This window comes from Penicillium griseofulvum (genome assembly GCF_001561935.1).
Source record: "Penicillium griseofulvum strain PG3 chromosome Unknown contig_95, whole genome shotgun sequence".
Taxonomy (NCBI): domain Eukaryota; kingdom Fungi; phylum Ascomycota; class Eurotiomycetes; order Eurotiales; family Aspergillaceae; genus Penicillium; species Penicillium griseofulvum.
The window spans coordinates 2,219,390-2,240,214 of NW_024467454.1; the positions used below are offsets into that span (position 1 = coordinate 2,219,390).

The 20,825-nt window shown below is 45.4% G+C and overlaps 5 protein-coding genes across 5 annotated transcripts; 3 read left to right on the forward strand and 2 right to left on the reverse strand.

The window, feature by feature from the left end:
- Window positions 1-251: 251 nt before the first annotated feature.
- On the reverse strand, window positions 252-1,824 carry PGRI_062860 (Fructosamine/Ketosamine-3-kinase; the record flags this gene model as incomplete). Its single annotated transcript, XM_040794000.1, has 7 exons — window positions 252-321; window positions 382-438; window positions 505-607; window positions 697-1,264; window positions 1,319-1,437; window positions 1,504-1,635; window positions 1,719-1,824. 7 exons carry the CDS (start codon window positions 1,822-1,824, stop codon window positions 252-254), a joined length of 1,155 nt encoding a protein of 384 aa, XP_040648855.1.
- Window positions 1,825-2,113: 289 nt separating this feature from the next.
- Window positions 2,114-6,903, forward strand: PGRI_062870 (uncharacterized protein; the record flags this gene model as incomplete). The annotated part of the gene is made up of 5 exons (XM_040794001.1): window positions 2,114-2,234; window positions 2,286-2,533; window positions 2,601-5,549; window positions 5,683-6,060; window positions 6,109-6,903. 5 exons carry the CDS (start codon window positions 2,114-2,116, stop codon window positions 6,901-6,903), a joined length of 4,491 nt encoding a protein of 1,496 aa, XP_040648856.1.
- A 1,878-nt stretch (window positions 6,904-8,781) lies between these two features.
- Window positions 8,782-9,504, forward strand: PGRI_062880 (Major facilitator superfamily domain, general substrate transporter; the record flags this gene model as incomplete). Its single annotated transcript, XM_040794002.1, has 1 exon — window positions 8,782-9,504. One exon carries the CDS (start codon window positions 8,782-8,784, stop codon window positions 9,502-9,504), a length of 723 nt encoding a protein of 240 aa, XP_040648857.1.
- A 2,519-nt stretch (window positions 9,505-12,023) lies between these two features.
- Window positions 12,024-13,038, forward strand: PGRI_062890 (uncharacterized protein; the record flags this gene model as incomplete). The annotated part of the gene is made up of 2 exons (XM_040794003.1): window positions 12,024-12,871; window positions 12,948-13,038. The coding sequence occupies 2 exons, from the start codon at window positions 12,024-12,026 to the stop codon at window positions 13,036-13,038; spliced, it is 939 nt and encodes a 312-aa protein (XP_040648858.1).
- A 378-nt stretch (window positions 13,039-13,416) lies between these two features.
- PGRI_062900 (ABC transporter, transmembrane domain, type 1) lies at window positions 13,417-17,920 on the reverse strand (the record flags this gene model as incomplete). The annotated part of the gene is made up of 15 exons (XM_040794004.1): window positions 13,417-13,648; window positions 13,738-14,196; window positions 14,263-14,890; window positions 14,941-14,999; window positions 15,068-15,118; window positions 15,175-15,246; window positions 15,296-15,305; window positions 15,351-15,419; window positions 15,471-15,827; window positions 15,905-16,067; window positions 16,129-16,811; window positions 16,866-17,099; window positions 17,162-17,441; window positions 17,498-17,595; window positions 17,752-17,920. The coding sequence occupies 15 exons, from the start codon at window positions 17,918-17,920 to the stop codon at window positions 13,417-13,419; spliced, it is 3,564 nt and encodes a 1,187-aa protein (XP_040648859.1).
- Between the last annotated feature and the right edge of the window lie 2,905 nt (window positions 17,921-20,825).

Below are 20,825 nucleotides of genomic sequence, written 5' to 3' on the forward strand. Positions count from 1 at the left end.
TGTTGAGGAAGGAAATGTGTATTTAGACTAGGCTGTATAAAAGGATGATATTACTATAACCTAGCTCCCGAGGTCACGAACACTTCCAATTGAAAGGCTAGTCATATAATACAATCGGTCTCGTAGTTGTATTATATATTTACTAGTAGAAAGTATATATCGACATCCTATAATCTACAACTATCACGTCACTCACAATGCTAGACATATTCTCATTTTTCTCTGTTTATCTCATACAAATTGATCTCCAATCACGTCTTGCTATCGCCTTCATATCGCAGTGGAAACTTCTCTACAAGATCACGCATTTCCTGCTTCACACTTTATAATCAGTCTAGTTAGTTATATAGGCTCATGGTAAGGGGTTCCAGGGACACTTACATCCTTCGAAAGCGAAGGTTTCCCGGGTATAGAGCTGATGAGCATAGATTGAATCTCCTATGATTGCCATTTAATCAATATTTTTGCAACTTACTTTGGAAATTCAAGCTTTCGGTGACTTACACGCAATATAATGCATTCCGATCATCGAAATCTGCTACTGGCTCAGACCGGGGAAAATGTTGAAGATACTCCGCCACATACAACTTTCCAATTTCGTGTGTCACTAACCTCCATGGAGCTTATTCATCTGTAAACACGAAAATATTGTTAGCATAGAATTAGTACCAGATAATATTCTACCATGGGTCTCACATTCATGATGCGCGTATGATGAACACGCATCGAAAATCAGGGGCTTGTTAGACTTAGAATCAACCGATGTATTCCCATCCCATAAGTCTCCATGAACCAAACATGTCTGGATTTTGTTTCCATCCGCCTCTAATGGTCGTAGCAGTTGTGGAATTACTTTTCCCATGATCGCTCTCCTAAGAGCAACCATCTCCTCATCAAAACCTTGAGCCTCTTCCTCGGCTTTAAAGAACTGCTCAATGCCGTTCGAGAAAGATTCTTCCCATCTGTCGCACTCGGTGGTATTTTGTGGAAGTCTTCCTTGGTATGTTGTTACAGGGAAACCGAATTTCCCGTTCGGAGAGATCCCGTTCTTATGTAGTTGAGCCACAGCAGCAGGGAAATCTGTAACGTTGGGAAGACCCTTCATGGCGTGAAAGCGACAGAGGAAAAAGTGAGTTTCAGAATCCTTCTTGTAGGTTCCATTCCCTATTGGCTGTGGGGCAATATTAGGCATGGCGTTATGGATGGCTGTCATGGAATGGAACTCTCCATAGAGCATCCCTTTGCCGATGTCTCCTTGCGCAACCTATTTGCAAAATAAGTAAGACTGGATTCTATCAAAATTCCCGATACTACTCACTTTCAAAAAGAATGAGATCTCATCTCCGGTGGAACTAGTAGTCTTAATTTCGGCAGTTCTGGTCCAGTACGAGGCACCATGTGAAAAGATGCTGACCACGGTTGAACCCTCAGGGAGCTCTATAACGGACACGAAATTTGTTTAGAAGAATAGAATAAATGATGGATAGACAAATCTTTTCTTACGTTTCGAAACACTATCATCCACAAAGGTTATCACACTTTCGGGTACAGCAATTTCCTGGTCCCAGACGGAAGAATCAACCATTCTGCTGGTGTGCTCAACTTCGTTTCCTTTGTTTCTTTTACTAGTAAAGACTAATTTAAAAGTTAGGACTATTTTTTGTAAATCAAGCCAAAAAATTATAGTTGGAAAGTGTTCTGCATTTATTGTCGCTTACAGCCTCCCATATGCACGTCCGTCACACTGGTCCGATAATTGTGCATTAGTTGCTCAATCCTAGTTTCCAATTCACCGGCGCTAACAGATGTGATGGCATTGATCATTATGTTAGATGTGGGGCAGCTGCACCCTTGTAAGCTCAAAATTGTTTGCATAAAGAGTCATGCTAGGTACAGCCTTGCAGGTCACAGTGACGTGGCAGATTAGTGGCGTCAAATAATATACGAGCAAGATGAGCAGTAGGATTCCAAGTTTGTCTTGAATGGGCTTTTTGCAGATCATCCAATATTCGAAATACTGGCCTTAGAAGAACCCCTCTTTTTCAATTATGCCCACAAAAACAAAACATTCAGCCTATATCACCCACATATAACACCAGATAAATTGAATAAAATGGGATCAGGATATGGAGACAGGCACAAATCTCTCGTGTCCATTGCCACCACGAAGTCTCTTATTACTCGGACCCTCACCCGCAGAGATACCACCACGGACTGGCGTGGTCAAGAGGCCGGTAAGGGTCCAATAGGGCTAACCACTCTACATAACCCTCCTGGTGACATAGTGGTGGACTTGATATTTGTCCATGGAGTCAATGGAGGCTCTCAAAGCACATGGACCAAAGATGGGGATCCATCAATGTTCTGGCCTCGAGAATGGCTCTCCAAGGATCATGCTTTTCAGGATGTGCGAATTCACACCTTTGGCTATGCATCTGATATTGCCCAAGGATCAGTGCTCAATATCCCGGACTTTGCACTATCACTGCTATACTCTATACATGATTCGCCTGTAATTCTGAGAGAGAGCAAGGTATATATAAATTAGACCCTTCCTGGAGTCAGGAATCCATATTTTCTAACAGCTCGGTACTATTCAGGTACCATTAATCTTGGTCGGCCACAGCATGGGTGGACTGGTTATCAAGAAGGCATTTATTTTCGCCCATGATAATGAGGAAATGAGGCCGCTTGTTCACAAAATCTGTGCCATCTTCTTCCTTGCAACACCACACCAAGGAGCCAATCTTGCACAGACCCTGAGCCGACTTCTACAGGTAGTGCCAGGGAGCCGGCCGTTTGTTCAGGACCTTTTTCCAGGATCGCAAGCACTACAATTGATCAATGAAGAATTTCCGCGTCTTTGTGATGACCTGAAACTGTTCTCCTTCTACGAAACCAAACCGATGAACTATGTCTTTGGTCGAGGGCTGATCGTGGACAAAACGTCTGCAGTGATGAACTATGTCAACGAAAGAAAGATGTATCTCAACGCGAATCACCGGAATGTCGCACGCTTTACTTCTACGAACGACCCTTCCTACCTCGCAGTTCGGAACTCGCTTGCAGCATACATCGACAGCAAACGATATCTCCAAATTTCTGAGACTGGGCAGATAAAAGAAGATCAGTTAGAGGTCTTGAATACATTTCTTGGGTTTTCTGAAGCCCCAGAAGGAGACTTGATGAACCAAGATGACAGTAGGGTTCCAGGCTCGTGTGATTGGCTCTTAGAAAAGCCCTTTTTTGAGCGATGGCTGGATTGTTCCTGTTCCCAACTGCTTTGGCTGCGAGGCCGACCGGGTGCAGGAAAGACCATTTTAACCGGCCACGTCATTAACCACCTACGGAACCTGGGGCAAGATTGCTGTTTCTTTTTCTTCAAGGAGGAGGACAAATCAAAAGTCACAATAAATTCTTTCTTAAGGTCATTGGCTTGGCAGATGGCCCGGTTACACGGAGAAATTCTGTCAGCTGTACTAGACGCCGCGGGGACATGGCAGGATGCCACGATCAGCAAGGCAGATCATAATTCTGTTTGGCAGAGGCTTTATCTACGATCTCTGCTCAAAATTCATCTAATCAAACAGCAATACTGGGTGATTGATGCCCTAGATGAGTCCAAGGGAGGCTCCGAACTGATGTCTTTTCTGGCAAAGATGCAGGAGGTCTGGCCATTGTCCATCTTGGTGACTTCTCGATATCCAATGACAACCACGGGTTTTATGAATCAGACAACTCAAGTCGTGTCAGAGGCGATCGAAGAGCACGATACAAAGAAGGATATATTACTTCTTCTGCAAGCCCAGATTGATTCACTGCCCACAAGGAACGATGATGAAAGAAAAGCTATGGTGGATGACATTTCCGATACGTCTAATGGGTGCTTTCTCTGGGTCGACCTAGTACTAAAGGAGCTCCAGCAAGCCAATACATCTTCAGACATCCGGAGAGTACTGGCGAGCAGTTCTGACAGCATGGATAATCTTTATAGCAAGATTCTCGCCGATATGGCCAACGCTCGGTTCGGCAAGGAATTGGCGAAAGCCATTCTTACCTGGACAACATGCTCATTTCGACCTCTGTCGATAGCTGAAATACATCCAGTTATTGAGCTTGGTATCAATGACAACATCAGCGATATTGAACGTTCCATTAACACATGTTGTCGCAACATCGCCTATGTTGACAGCCAAAAAATGGTCCAGTTAATCCACTCGACGGCGCGTGATTTTCTTCTACGTCAGAATACTGTTTCGGAGTTTGCAATTGAAAAATCGAATGCACATAGGCAAATTACTCTGGCGTGTCTTCAGTACCTCTCTAGCAGCGAGATGAAACCCCCTCGTTCAAAAAATCTAGGCCTCTTTACAGAATCCAAGAAGTCCCCGTTTGGAGATTATGCATGTAAATTTATCTTCAAGCATTTGCCTCTCGTTAGGTCGATGGACGAGGATATATACGTCGCCCTCTCGAAATTTCTCATGTCACCCAATATCCTGAGCTGGATTGGATATCTCGCGAGGCATGGAGATCTGCAATTGGTGTTTCATGCTGGGAAGGCCATCGAGAATTTGATGGCTCGGCGCTCCCAGCATGCATCCCCATTGAGTCTGAAGAAAGATGCACAACTCATCCAGGGGTGGGGGAATGATATGGTTTATCTTGTAACTAGATTCGGTCACCAACTTTCCCTCTACCCGTTGTCAATTCAACATCTCATCCCTCCATTTTGTCCTCGCAATTCCACTATCCGGCAACTGTTTGGCTCATCTACTAGAGGAGTATCTGTACATGGTTTATCTTTGCATACTTGGGATGACTGCTTGTCCACTGTCACGTATCCCAAATCGGAGAAGCGGATTTGGGGTACGTGCGTGGCAACATCAAACAAGTACATCGCCATGAGCATGGAAAACGGGCATATCTTCTTCTACGATAGTAAGACATGCCAGGAATGCAATGTTATCCGTCAACAAGAAGGGGTATTGAACTTGACATTTGGCGAAAGCGGGAACTATCTTGCGTCAGCCAGTCTAAAATCTGTGTCTGTATGGAGCTTGGATTCCTGGTCCAAGATTTGCACTCTTCCAATCCCAGGGAGGTGCATGGCCCTGACATTCATAGACAATGACTGTTTTCTGCTTGGTGCACTGATAAACAATCAGCTTGTTTGCTGGGATATCCAAAACGGCGGTGTCATTGAGGACGAGCCAACCAACTGGACGCAAGATTTTGAAAATAGTGGTCTCCAGTTCAGGCAACCTTGGGGCGCGGCTTTCTCTCCTCTCCAAAACCTCCTGGCGATAATCTATCGCGGGGAGTACCTCATCTTGTGGAACTTTGAGTTAAAACGAATCCACGATATATATGAAAAGAACTCCGGGTCTCTTCATGAATCGCTGAAAAAGAGCAACGGAAGCACAACAGTTTGGCACCTAGCCTTCAGCCCTGCCGTCGACGCGAACATTCTTGTTGCAGCCTACTCAGATGGAGATATTGTGGTGTACGATACATCGTCCGGTGGCGTTCGAGGAACTCTAGAGGGGGTGATTGCTCACGCGCTGGCGTGCTCGCCAGACGGCCGCACATTGGCAACTGCCAACTCTCAAGGCACAATTCAGTTATTTGATATTTGAAACACTCAAAGTGATATATCTGCTAAACTTCAATGGGGACCAGTCTGTGTCCAAATCGCTCGTCTTCACTTTGGACAATACCCTACTCCTCGACGTTCGGTTATACGAGTGCCGGATTTGGGGCCCTGCGGTGTTGCAGAGACAGGATATCGACAACATCAACAGTGACACGGTATCTGTCCCAACAAGCTATCAAGAGATAGACTATCAGGTTTCAGAAACAGTGAGCATCGCATCTATTCTCTGCGTCCAGTCTGCCTCGCTTGTGTTCTGTGGAAAGGAGGATGAATCCGTGCATGTCTACGACTTCGCCTCTGAGCTCCAGAGCCAGCAGCTGTTTGTACAAACTCGTGGGATTTCAGTCACTTTCCTACACTTCGATGAAGGCATTCTCACCTGTGCAGACTCCGCCAGCCACGTAGTAAGTAGAAGACTTATGCGACGGCCACGATCAAGATGGGATGTCCAGGAACCTTTCCTGGATTTCTACATCGGGACAAGTATACGGCAAATTCTTGGATGCAGCAAACATTCAAGGCTTCTTGTAAGTACCGATTCCGAGGATACTCTTTGGGATCTGGCTGTCTCTGGGGATAAGGCTCCTCTTATTCGCAATGAGGTCAAGGCCAAAGGACATTGGATTCAGAGTTCCACGCACGCCAATAATCTACTCCTTGTGACGCCCACGGGGATAATGTCGTACAACTGGACCTCTCTGGAATGTGTCAACGCTATTTCTTTGGACCATCTACTCCAACCCTTCACAATCATCGATCATGTAACTCCTCTCCGCCACTCTCGTTTCTTTGTGACACTAACAAAAGACGCCTCATCCACCCAGGCTTCTGTGCCACGGATACATGTGTGGGACTTTGGTGACTTCAGCTCGAATAAAATAATTCAATCCCCTGTGCACAGCTTTGATGCCGTATCATCAAAATTCGAGGCGGTTATTGGAACACTTGATGAACGACTAGTCTATATCGACTCTGAGTACTGGGTTTGCTCCACCAATCTGAAAGAGAGTGATGAGCCTGCGGCCCGACACTTCTTTATTCCTAATAATTGGTTACCTTCTATCGACCAGTTGCTACTGGATCTTGGGCGTGCAGGAGAAATTATCTTTGTCAAACGCAATGAGCTTGTCATCATCAAGCGCGGCCTTGATATCCGACACCAAGGGAGTTTCAGGGAGTCCAAGAAAGATAGCTTGACTGTCAAGCATGTTGAGCTAATCAGGCCCTCATCCTCGGGTTCAGTATAGGATGATTCAGCCCTCGCGATCCACTATTGACGGATCAGTGATTCCATTTGCCCTGTCAAAGCCGGACAGTAGCTCATGAAGATCATCTGGACAAACCCCCTCGCAGAGAGTTATCATGTCTTTAAAGACTCTGTTAAAGGAAAATAAAAATCAGCCAAACTAGAACAAAAGCACTACCCCTAAGATCGACTTACTGCGGTCTTTGCGTGGAATGAGGCACGAATAATGCATTGCATATGTTCCATGTCAACGAGTAAAGCAGGTTTCTATCATTCCAATCCTGGACTTGAGAGATTAAAGCAACGTGTCAATTATACTTTTCTTCTTTTCTCTATAGGGAATACTTATTATGAGAACTCACCTGGTTCTGATATAGGAACCACTTCTTTGTATGCATTCGTATAGGCTGGATCACTAAGGGCATGTCTAGAAGCCCTCCAGTTGCCCAGATCATATTCATTGTGTGCATAGAAGGAAGCAACATCAAAAAAGAAAGCACGACCGTCTTCCCCAGTGGCGGTGTTCCCATCCCAGCAGTCCCCATGGACAAGGCATGGTTTAATGGAGTGCCCATGTGTCTGCAACGGTAAAAGGAGAGCAGGGACGACCTTGGAAAGAACTAGTTGTCCGAGCTGATCAAATTCAGGCCACATAAACCCGGCCTTGGCATGGGAGATAATGCGTGAAAGATGGCTAGAGAAGAGTTCACACCATGAATCTGTCCAAAGGTCGACAGCCTGGACATTACGTGTATGACAGGTGGGCACATGGAACCCAAATTTGCCAGTTGGAGATCGAGATTTCAAATGTAGCTCTGCTAGGGCAGCGGGGAGAGTTTCGATATCCGCAGGCTAGAAATGAGAATTATTATCCAATTTTGAATAAATAGTGTGGCAAGATAATATTAAGGGGATATTAGCTGCATACCTGCTTCTGAATGGTTAAGAACTCAACGAGGAGAAAGGAATAGTCGAGATCGTCTTCCTTGTATCTGCCCCATCCAAGTGGTTCTGGGGTATGTGCGCATACCGAATAGATTGACTTAAGAGACTCATACTCGCCTCGGCAGGTGATCATTCCGAGTTCTCCTTCTAAGATCTACTAAATCAGTTAGTATTCTACTCTTAGAGGGTGGGTTTATTGCTGGGATCACTAGATTCTCCTTTCTACCTTCAAAAAATAACTTTTGTACAACCCCGACGGAAGTTGAACTGTCAACTGTGTAGTACGTCCGTAATGCGATTTACCATATTGAGTGGTATCGACTACTTTGCTACCAGCAATTGGGAGATCTAAAGAAATTTATTACTAACGAGCCACATTGTAGAGATCTTCTGGTAGAATTAACAACACACGACGTACGCTCTAGAATGCTCGGGGGGAGTTGGCGTTTCATGTCCACTGTCATATTTTAGTTGACTAATGTTTATTTCAAATCGTATTTTCATACGGTAGAAAATGGAAAAGTGAATATAAAAGAGATAGCCGATAGAGAGGTTTGACTCGGTAGATTGTTAAACTAATCATTTCTCCCAGGTTCAAACTTCTTTATATACCTACCTAGGTAACCTTGGAAGGCTGAAAGAGGGGTTATGCTGAGATAATCAGGTTTCATTCACAGGTGTTCCAGGGGAACCTCGGAATAACACAGTACTTTTGTACCTACATATGTACTACACGTAAAATATCCAGGTACCCATGTTCCCCATATGGTATTGTATTGGTTACGGTCTCCAAAGCTTCCAAGGTCAGAAGTTCCCCCCAACCAGCTTCCCCGCCTTCATCTCCTTTCAAACTCAATCAGACCTTGCCTGGCATAGATTAAGTAATGAATCTTTTTTTGGAATACTGTGAAATTATCAAGCAATCTCCTCTAGAATGTCTACTAAAGATAGATCTTCACTACCCATCTCTCAGCCATATACCATATTCACCCGCAACCAGATACGCTTCTTCACATATCTACTCGGATACCTGACTCTAGCTTCCTCTCTAACAGCCACAATCTACTTCCCACTCATTGATCTCTTGAGCAACCAGTACAATGTATCTACCCAACTCGTCAACCTCACTATCACATTCTATGTGATATTCCAGGCCATCTCCCCCGCCTTCTGGTCTCCACTCTCCGACACCCTGGGCCCCCGTCCAGTCTTCATAATGACCTTCTCGATCTATGTCTGTGCTAGCCTTGGACTCGCCCTTAATAAATCCAACTATACCGCCCTGATCTTGTTGCGCGGCCTCCAGAGTATTGGAGGATCAGCCGTCATGTCGCTTGCCTACGCTGTTGTTGCGGACATATCGCCTCACTCCGAACGTGGCAAGATTCTAGGTCCCATGCTTACATCGACAAATCTCGGCCCCTGCATCGGGCCTGTCATTGGCGGTGGCTCTATCCTAGCCTCGGGCGATGCCATGTGGTGTTTTTGGGCATTGGTTATATTTGGAATGATATTACCAGAAACAGCAAGGACAGTCGTCGGCAATGGGGCCGTCGATCCACAGGGTATATGGAGAACATGGTGGACTATGCTGAGGGGAAAGGTTGCCAAGTCGGATAACAACAACACAACGAATAACGCCTTCGTGGCCCAATAAGAAGAAGTAGCAGATATCAACGCCGGTAAAACTGGAAAAGGCAAATGGATCATACCGAGCCCATTTATATCGCTCCATATTATATTCTACTGGGACACCATCTTGACATTGTGGATGTCCGCATCGCCCTACACCGTATGGTATTGTATTCAAACTTCCCTCCCTCTCATCTTCGGAAATACCTACGGATACAATGACCTGTTTGTTGGTCTCTGTTTTCTTCCCGGGGGACTAGGAGTCATCCTCGGGGAACTCATTGCCGGACGTCTTATGGATTGGAATTACAAACACACCGCACAAGCGATAGGCCTGGACGGAGATAACCGCGTCGTGGGTGGAAATCAATTTACGTTTGAAAGTGCTCGATCTCGTGGCTCCTTCACCATCCTGTCCATTTCCATTCCTCTCTTGGTGGGTTATGGGTGGGCCATTCAGTTCCATGTTCATCCCAGTATTCCATTGATCTTGCAGGCTTTGATTGGCGCAAAATGTACGGTGGTCTTACAGAATTTCAGTGCTTTGCTAGTTGATATTTTCCCAAAACGTCCTAGTGCAGCCGCCGCGGCGAATAATATCACTCGATGTGCTCTCTCTGCAGCAGCTATTGCCGCTCTGCAGCCGTTGTTGAAGGCAATTGGGTACTCCTGGCTATTTACACTCATTGTCCTCGTTGATGGCGGGGCAGGGTTGCGGTGAGGTTACTTTGCAAAAAGATGACTTTGGCCTCAGGGTTGATAGTTCTTAGCTCGGCCGTTACACGAGATGCCTTTGTCTGGTTTTGACCGATGATATACACGATAGGTAGCCGTGTATTCCGTACAAATTCCCTACAGGTAGTCTCTCCAATACCGCTCGTTCCGCCGGCTAGTATTCATCAGTGAGAAAGCCAAAGTACCCGAGACAAGACCTACCGAAGATGCCCACTAGCCCAGGGCCAAGTTCCTTTATCTCGGTATTTACTTGGCGTATAGCTTGAATAGATGGCATGTTGAGTAGAATTCCAAGATATGGCCTTAAATAGAGATCTTAACAATCATACACTATGAGGAAAGTCACTTCTTTTTATATTTCCCTAGAACTATTAACAACTGAATTTTTCTTTGCGGTCAATATTCTCCCGAGCCAAGACGGACATTTCGAAGAACACCAAGAAAAGAGGCAAACCCTATCTCGACCTGAATCAGTTCCCCTATGGAAATGAATTTGATTAAAATCAGCTCGGTTGAAGCAAAATCTTGACCATTACGCAGCGGTATAGTGGCCATGCGGTAAAACCCCCTTTCAGGCAGTGTGATTCCTAGATGCCTGATTATTTCCTGGATTCCTGAATTAAGACTGGCAGATAAATAAAGATACTTGAGTTACTATTACATAGGCCTTCATCATCAAGGTACCCAAGTTCTGCCAGTTAACCCTATAAGTAAGAAAATGAGGCTGTTCGTACTTACATTTAACCACCTTAAAAAGCGGAGATGCATGGATTTGTATGGTGCCAATAGCTTCATTTTCATACTTGTCAGTTTACAATACACAAGAATAATCGGCCGCATAAACGGCCTTGTGTAGACTTTTCAGTGGTAACTTTACCGGTCTTCTCAGATAATATCCTGTTTAGATAGGTCGATGGCGGAAAGGACTTTTCTATGTATAACTTTTGATTGTACAGCGCAGTACAAAAGGCGGTCAAGATTATTTAGTTAATCAGACACCTAGGCATCAATTTGGCCTGAAAAGGGGGTTTTGTTGGATGGGCCCTATATAGCTGCGTACTGGTGTTCTACCAAACTGCTGGTACCCGTAGTACCAATCGGTTCGGAAGCTTCTTGTGCCGCTTGGTATCAGTCGGAGATTCATGATGCCGGTGAGTAAATAGATACACGGTTCAAAGCAATGACCGTAGCCGGACAACCAATGAGGGTTTTCCCAATTAGGTTGGGGATCCAGAGTGGGTCTATTCACAGGATCCAATGGGAGAGGGTTTTCTTAATTAGGATTAAATGCTTTTGCGGGGCAGCGCTAAGTTCACCAATAAGAATGCACTTCCTGGAATTAGCCTCACAGATCCTATCAATGTGGAGCATATAAGCAATCTTCGAATAGGACGGAGACTTCCCTAATCCGAGTTAACTCAGCACATAAAAACCAAATTCATAATCAATAGCCAATGCGAGATGACTTGCCTAATCCAGTCTGCGGCCAGATGGTTGCGCTAAAGGTCAGCCCGATAGCCGTCACGTCGCCGCCCTACCGTGTTAGAGAATGTAAACCACAACTATTAAACTCTCAGTGGCAACTTGCAACATATGAGTCGAAACAAATCAGGCAGCAGTAATTCCGTGTCAGATAATGCAATCGAGTAGGTACCAAATTGGGCAGTACTATGCGCCCAGACTTACCCCTAGGTGAGTCTCAAGGACTATATAAGGGAAATGGCGCCTTCCATTTTAACAAAAATCATCCAAGCCAGCTTCCGCATTTACTCCTCTGATATATATACTCTCCGGACCATTTTGACCAAGATGAATTTTCCACAACCCAAGGTTGCTTCATTGCCCCCGAATCTCGACCTCCATGGAAAGACAGCTGTGATCACTGGGGCTACTGCTGGTATTGGATTAGAGACAGCACGACAACTGCTCAAGCTCCATGTCTCCCACCTCATTATTGCTGTGAGGAGTGTATCGAAAGGTGAAGCTTGCAAACGTGAGCTTCAGCGACTCAACCCTCACGCAAAGATTACCGTTCTGGAACTTGATATGGACAACTATCAGAGTGTGCAACGTTTCGCTAAAGCCTTGAAACTCAAAGTTCCTTCGGTTAATATCCTCCTCCTCAACGCGGGTATTGGGCTTCTAAAGCTCGAACGCAGCCCAAGCGGGCACGACCGAGTCACTCAAGTGAATTACGTCTCGAATGCTCTCTTGATCGCCGAGCTGCTGCCCTACCTCAAGGCGAGTGCGGAGCAAATCGGTCAATCTACTCGTATTACGTGGGTGGGTAGTCGGATGTACTTCACCACGTCTTTTGAGAAAAAAGCGCCTATGAAAATAGGTGAGCATATGGACTCTAAACAATTCTTCTTTCCAAATGAGAGATACAACGACAGCAAGCTCCTGTGTGCCATGTTCATGTACAGCCTTGCTGCACGACTCGACAAATCCAAAGTTATTTTGAACATGGTCTGTCCAGGTTTGATCAATACGAATATGACAGATGTCCTACCGTTTCATATGCGGATGGTCATGGGCGTCGTGAAGGCCCTTCTAGCACGGCCTGTTGAGATTGGCGGGAGGCTCTTTGTCAACGCCAGTGTGGCTGCAGGGCCAGAATCACATGGAGGATTCCTTGGGGACATGGAAATCATCGAGTACGTTATCTTTCCCAGTACCTACAAATATATGAGAAAAAGGGATCTTAGCAACTGACTATCTTTTACCGAGCAGGCCATCTCCATATCTTCTGTCCCCGGCAGGCAAGGCCGTACAGAGGAAACTGTGGGCGGAGACCATCGAAGAATTGGGAAGCCTGAGTTAGGTCCACCACGGGCCGGTGTTTTGAAAGGAGCAATAGAGAAATTTTGATTCGGAGGTTACAGAGAGAATTGCACCCTTATAGGTAATGTACCCGCGTAAGGAATCCTTTAAGGGCACAGCGGTAGGTTAAAGTACTCTATGTATGGCTTTGATACGTGAGGCTTGAAAACCAACACCAGTCACCGGAAAATGCTGGGAGACATCCTTCAGTTTTGGGAGAAGCAGCAATCCCAGAAGAATTGTGCGTTGTCTTGAGTTTTGCACGCTCTGTACAGATATTTTTCAGGTAGACTAGTAGGCTTGCTTCGAAGAAGTCTTTTATTTCATGTGGGCTCTTCAATAACCACTTTTATCTCATTTCGATGTCTAAAGCAAAAGATTATCCACTAGTAGATGGCTCCTGGAAAGCCAAATAGAGCTTCCGTAAGTCAGAATCCCTTTGCAGCAACTCTTCAGCTCGATCGCACTCCACAAGTTCGCCATGCTTGAGCAACATCACCCGGTCGAACCAATGAACATAACGAAGCCGATGGACCACCGCAATGATAGTTTGCTGTGAAAATTCCTTTTCGATAATCTCCTGCATGATCGCTTCCGTTTCCCAATCGACACTAGCACAAGGATATCGTTAGCTTCTGCCTCAATGAAATTCTAGAAAATCTAGAAAACAATATGGGACAATGTTCAGACAAGTTATTACCTGCTTGTTGCCTCATCCAAGATTAACAAAGCACTCTTCTTCACGAGGGCCCGAGTCAAGGCAAGCAATTGCCTCTGCCCAACCGACCAGTCCCCAGCAGAGAACTCCATATCCAAGCCCCCTTTAGCACGGACCCGATCCCAGAGGCCCACCTTCTCGACAGCACAGATCAGTTCTGCATCGATCGCACACTGGCGAGGATCAAGATTGAAGCGGAGGGTGCCTGGCATGAAGAAGGGTTCTTGAGGGACAACGTTGATGCGCGAGCGGATTGTGCTTCTCGAAATCTCGGCAAGGTTCACGCCGTCTATGTTGATGCATCCAGATTGAACGTCAAGCATCTGGAGAATCGCCATGATAAGTGATGTCTTTCCACTCCCGGATGGTCCACAGATGGCAATCTTTTCCCCTGGCTTGATAGTCATGGTAATACTTTTGAGGATTGGAGTGGTTGAGTGGCTGCGTCTGATTTAGCATTGAATATCTATAGCCGAATAAATCACTCTATAGCGATATAATACGTACCCATACCCAGCAGTCATGTCCGTAAACTCCACAGCACCTTCACAAGGCCAGGGGTGCGGTAATTGAGGAACATCTGGAGATCTCACGCAGCGTTCTTCCGAGGGAGTATCTTCTATAAAGCGTTTTACACGCGAGACAGCCCCGATAGAAGTTTCAGTCATGGTCCACATCTTGAGAGCATTTGCCAAGGTCTGATTTAGTGTCAGTATAATGTTCAGTGCAACTCCAATGGATGCTGCACTGAATTGATCTCGTAGGGATGTGATGACTGCAATCAAAACGACTGCGATAGCCCCAACAACCAAATCCAAAACCAGAATTAGCCATTGCTGAATACTGTAAAGCATGTAGACCGGTCTCTGGGATCGGTTTAGTAGAATGTCGCTTTTTTCTCGTAGCTGGAGCCCCCAGTCAAAGGCTTTGATGCTTGATATACCCTGGATCGTCTCGAGAAAGTGTGTGTAAAGGGGCGCCTTGGCCTCGATATCTAACAATCGGACCTGTCGGGATGTGCGTAGGTAATATGACTGAATGAAGAATAGAACCACCCCTAGGAATGGGATTGAGACTGCCAGGTATCTACCCATGGCACAGATAATAATGACGCTGATGAAAACCTCAATGAAACCTGCCGAGTGAGTTAGCCCTAGCATCTGTGTATCGGAGGAGGGTTCATACTAGTCACGCAGTTGACAGCATATATTGGTAGCATCATATCAATAAGTTCCAAATCTTGGCTAAATCTATTTCAGATATTTTAGAAACAGGAAACTTTGTAGGTAGGAAATTTTGAAAGTAACCATACCTATTCGTTGTTGATCCGGTGTCTACACTTTGATAGAAGGTAATCGTTGCCCTGCATTGAAAGATATTAGTATGACAAAATATAGGTGGTAGACTATGACCGCCCACCTAAGCGCTGCTTTGAGAAGATCGGAATGCAAATTCAGCGAAGTGTTGTTAAGCGCTCGAATGAAGAGCAACCTAGGATCTTAAGTCAGCTCTAAAAATAAATCGCGTCAAACACACATACCAGCAGCTAGCTATGAGACTCAGTAATGTAAATCCAAATATCAAACCGTAAATACCGAGATACATCCCCAGCTGCTTGTTAGGTTGCTCTTCATTTGCCTCAACCCACCATTGAATCCAAAGTGCTAAAAGCTGTTAGCTTTCCTTCTAATTAATAGGAATCAAACAAAACTGACTTTGGAAGCTGGTGCAGAAAGCCTCAATAATAATGAAGGCTAAAAACGAGACCAAAAGGCCATATCCTGCACTTCGAAAGTAGTATGTATACACGGACCAATTTTGTTGATGTCCAGCGAGGGTGGTCTTTTCGTCATTGGCTATCTCCACAAAAGCGTTGAGAGAATCTTTGTTTTCGACAACCGTGAGATGAGAGTTTGACTTCCCCACCATTGCAAGAGGAGGTTCCGCAGTTGGGTGTTCAACTCCTGAAGAAATCTTCGGTTCCTTAGATAGTACTTCACTGTATGACCCCGATGCTGTAATCTTTCCCTCATCCATCATCACTATTTTGTCTGCATGGGGAAGCAACTGATCTATAGGTTCTCTTAGCGCTAGTCCTTAATCATGTCTTAATGGACATTATCCGCCGTCAAGGCGCCTCAAGACATACAGGTACTCATTGCGAGAATAACGGATATTCCCGGTTTCTTGAAGTATCCATCTTTGCCAAAAGGCCGGTTCGAGATAAGAGCAACATTCGTCGAGTCGAGTCCGCTGAACACATTATCCAGAATGACAACATCAAGCCTGGAGTAAACCGCTCGGGCGAGCGCCTGGAGATACGAATCATTAGTACGTGAAAATATCAGTTGCCTTTTATGCGTAATAACTCACAATTCGCTGCTTTAGGCCTCCACTAAGTGAGATGCCATCACTTCCAGCTAGATGCATGTCGCCTTCTGCAAGAGCGTCGAGGCCCTCCTGCAGGCCACATGCCTCGCATGTGAAATTATACCATACTTGATCAAATGTCAGGAATCCCATGATATTGTTCCGGATGGTGTCATTCCAAATCCACGGGGTCTGTGGACAGTAGGCCGCTTTTGAGAATGACGCTGTCCTGGTACCATTTTTAACCATGTGTTGATGGAGGATGCTCTCGATCAGAGTTGACTTCCCACATCCAACAGGACCGACAATCATCGTAATACCTTGGTAAATATCAACATTCAGACTGCGTAGCACGGGCTCTTTTTCCGGGGACCATGCTATGTTTGCATTCTGGAATGAGATCAAGAATTTTTCAGATGTCGAGAACGGCTGAGCCTGCTCTTCGTGTGTTGCGGCTGAAGGGGTGTTCTCTGCACAATATGCTTCAATTCGGTCAAAGCAAGCGACGGCCTGCCAGAGTGCAGGCATCGCTTGACAAAATATGAGCAGGGGATTTGTGAGAAGAGAACTCAAAGCGAGGGATGTGAATGCCTGAGCAGAGAGGATTGATCCATCGTGTCGCACGACAGATATTACCGCGTAAATGGGAAACGTAGCGAAGGGAGCGAGGACAACTGGCAAGTTGGCTGGATTCAACGTCAGTTCCTTTCATGGCCATATCACCTGTGTCAGGTACTCACAGAGCGCAACCTGCCATATCAACAACTTTCGGAAAGTAACTGAAGTTTTCACTTCCATTTCACGCAGATGTGACACCAGTGGTAAGATAACATCCCTCAACCCAAGCATTTGTACAGCCTTCATGTTAGCTAATGTGTTTGCTGTCACTGCAAGTCGCGTTTGTACTCGCTCGATCCATTGTTTCTGCGCCTTCCCAGACCGACTTGACACTGGGACCATTGCTAACACGGAACCTAGAGGTAAATCTTTTTAGCAGTTGCTCTTCGAATATGTTAAAATCAGAGGAACCTCTCACCCAGTGAGATGAGGAGGGGTATAAAGCAGGCGACACCAATCTCGCGCTCCAATAACCAAATCGCTATCCCCAGTTCTACGACAGATGCCCATGCCTCATGGATGTTTTTCAAATTCGCCATTATTCGTTCGACATCAGTGCCCATTAATGTGATAGCTGCGGAATCAGTCAAATCAGCCGCACTCAGGTCGATAGTCTGGTCATAGATCATAGATATAAGACCAGATCTCATCATAGTGAGAAGACGGTATGTCTGACGCCAGTATACAGCTTTGGAAACCTTTTTATGACCGTTAAAGAGACATCCTGCATTGAGAATACTGGACGAATACGTACCGCTAACCCCATGTACACCAGAACATACGCGCCGGTGAGTGCATTTCCGTAAATCTTAGGCTCGGACGCTGAAGTTCCCCCGATATAGTTCACAGTTGCTAAAATCAGAAAAGGCTACGCAAACGTAAAGCAACTATAGGCCAGACGTGCAGGGATCGCGGAAACGAAAGCCCATCCGTATGCATGAAACACAGCTCTGGCCAAGCGATATCGACATTTGGTAGTCATGGAATCCCAGGACTTTCGAAGCCTACTACCCGAACATTGTCCTTGAAGTTTTGTGTCGACTTCCGGAACATCCTCAACCTCTAGGGCTTCTCGATACCCTGTCTGAAGGAATGGCAATATCCAAACAAAGAAGCTTCGGCTCCAAAACCCGATCCTCCCTTCTTCGGTACCATTACAATAGTGTGAGCTCAGCATCTTGGTTTTCGGAACTGACTCAAGAGCTGTAATTGCCACCATCAAAAGCAAGCTGGCTAACGAGAGATATCGACAGACTTCGACGGATTGGATTAACCAGAGTGAGCGCAGCTTAGGCAGCCCACAAATACTAGATGCCGAGAAATAAAGGACTAGAATATCAGAGGGCTTGACGGATCGCTGATCCTCTACGAAGGAGGCGTATGATGCCGCAGAGGTTGCTATGATGTTGAGTATGAGTGCAGGCAATGAAGCCCGCGTATGAAGGGTCGATTCTCGGACTTGAAATGCCACAAGCAGAACTTGGAAAACAAATAACACAAAGAGAGAACACTACTTGAGATTAGCCACGATCGAGAAAGCTATAAGGCGGGACATTTACTAGCTTGCAGACTGCCAATGTGTATGAATTGATTTTGACTGGCTCACGCCGGAGAAAATAAAGCCTTATAGGTAAAATTAATAAGAAAGTTGCAGCTGGCAGAGATGTGAAAAATATGTCCTCGAATAAGAGCGTAAAGTCAAAGGCACGACAATCGATGCTGACACGAGGACCAAAGTGATTGTCGGCTTGTAATGCCCAGCACAAGTCGGTCACCATTGATACTGCACGAGGTATGCTGAGTGCTCAAGGAATTATTTCTATAGGGTACAGTGCCAGATTATTTATAGCAAGATATGTAGCTACCTCTAGTGCTTGACTCGGAGCAACCACAACCATTACCTATTTAGGAAATAACAATTGTTGAATTCCGAAAATGCATGGTCTATTCACTCCGATTAAATATTCCATCGACCAGTCTATTTTATCTCGAGTCTTCTAGGTCTGGACCTCACCAATGAGTCGCAGGTTGGTGGCAGTGAGTCACTATATTTTCCTTGAGCTATCACGTACGTACGTGGAGTTCGAAGCTTGAATTTGTTTTAAAGAACATGTTGGAATCCACCGGTCATTCTATGTATATATCTACGTACATAATGCCCAAGCTGTTCGAAGAGGGCACGCATTATATACAGGGTTTATTCCACACGAGATCACACCCGTAGCAATCCATATAAGTAAAAGCATAATTCTAATGTGCATTGCGCATTTCAATGTCTATTCGAACAAGAGAGAGCTGTTATATGGACTCTTAAATGTATATATTGGACTAAATATGGTTGTTGTATTTGAGTCAGGTGAAGTTTAACAAAGGATCCTGCTTCCAGTGGATATTCTCAAACCACGCCATGAAATCAAAATTACCATCGAAATCACAACCTTCAAGCCAACTTTCAGACAGATCAATATCTGGATTTAATATAGCCGGCTGGGGAAATTTAGGGGAAAGAACTCGATCGAGCACCCGACGAATGATTCTCGCCCCTTGTTGGGCAATCTCATGATTCTCTTCGTTTGGCCGCACGAGGAAGGTCAGATGAGAAAAAAAAAGATTGAGCTTTTCGATGGCAAGTGATCGAAGGTTGGCAGGTAAGGGTGTTGACGATGGGTTCGATATCTGAGTGCTATGATCCGAGAGCAGTTTCGAAGTCAGGATGCCAGCAGCAGGAAGCCCAATGTAGCATAACTAGAATAAGATGAGTTTATGAGAAAGGCGCCATGTCAGCAATTAGGACCAGGGAAATCTTACATCCCATAAGAGATTTGCCACTGAGTGAGTAGACCGGGTCTGCATAGCAATAATGTCTAGTAGGGTGGTGACTATTTCCAAGGAGCTTTGTATGAGACCTTGCGAGCTTATCCCAAGGCGCTTTAGCAAGATTCTATGTAGCAGAAACTCTTGGTACGTAAATTCTGTGTGAGCAAAGGCGCGACCTTCATCTTTTGGAAAGCTATAAGCACCCGCTGCAGCTTTCTCAGAGGACCAGTGCATAAACGACGGGAGGCCTTGTTGCGTCTGACGGGATTCCTGAATTAACTTTCTGTGAGTTTTCATCCAGTCAGTCTTTTATATCAATGTAATATGATCTATAATGGGATACGAACTCAACTTTGGCTGGAATATGCTTAGTGCTAGGACTTAAAGACAATTCCAAGATACTTTCTCGCAACAAGCTCGTCAGTAGAACCACGCGAAGTATAACGCCAACGGTCAGATTCCCTTCGGTGTTCCAACCATTATCATCGAGATTCTGCAGTGACTTCTCACGTTCGCTTCGTGAGAGGACCATCTTCTCATAACTTATATCCAAAGGAAGCGAGATACTACAGTATCGAGAGCAGATCCGTGGGGGACGCCCCAAAGAGGTCGCCAGCGCCTTATCAATTGCGTATGCGCACACCATAACTCGCTTTCGTACCTCCACCAAGAAGAATGGAAGGTTTTCATCGGTCTCTTCGCCGGACTGATGCAAGTCAAATGCGTAAACTATGGTAGATAAGTCTCCAAGCTTTTGCCATACCATGTAATCTTTTCTGAATATCAGCCATTTTCTTTTTCTTTTCTTTTTTGGTAGGAAATATAAGAAAGTTGATTACCGTTGTCTCCAAACATCGAAGTCAAGAGAACTATTTGCTGCGTCATGAGCCAGCAGAATGGATCACTAGTCGTTCCAGCGCTATTGCAGAATTGGTAGCAGATATCGCCAATGGCGACTGCTATATTTCCGAGATGGCTCTTTTCAAGCTTCCACGGGTTGCGATGTGTGAAGATCGGATCATCATCGGGTGTATGGAATAATGATGTCCCCAGCAGGGCGAAGACAAGTCCAATTGTCTCCCACCTTGGCGTTATTAAATCAAAATATTCTGACAAATTCATTGTTGAATGTGCCTGGATATCTTTGGATGTGTTGACAAATATTTGACGGGACAAGCTGGCTAGCGATGCATGGGTATCCTGGGAATTTCGGACCGCACAGTCATACATTTGCTCAATAGAATCACACAGAGCACGAGTCAGGG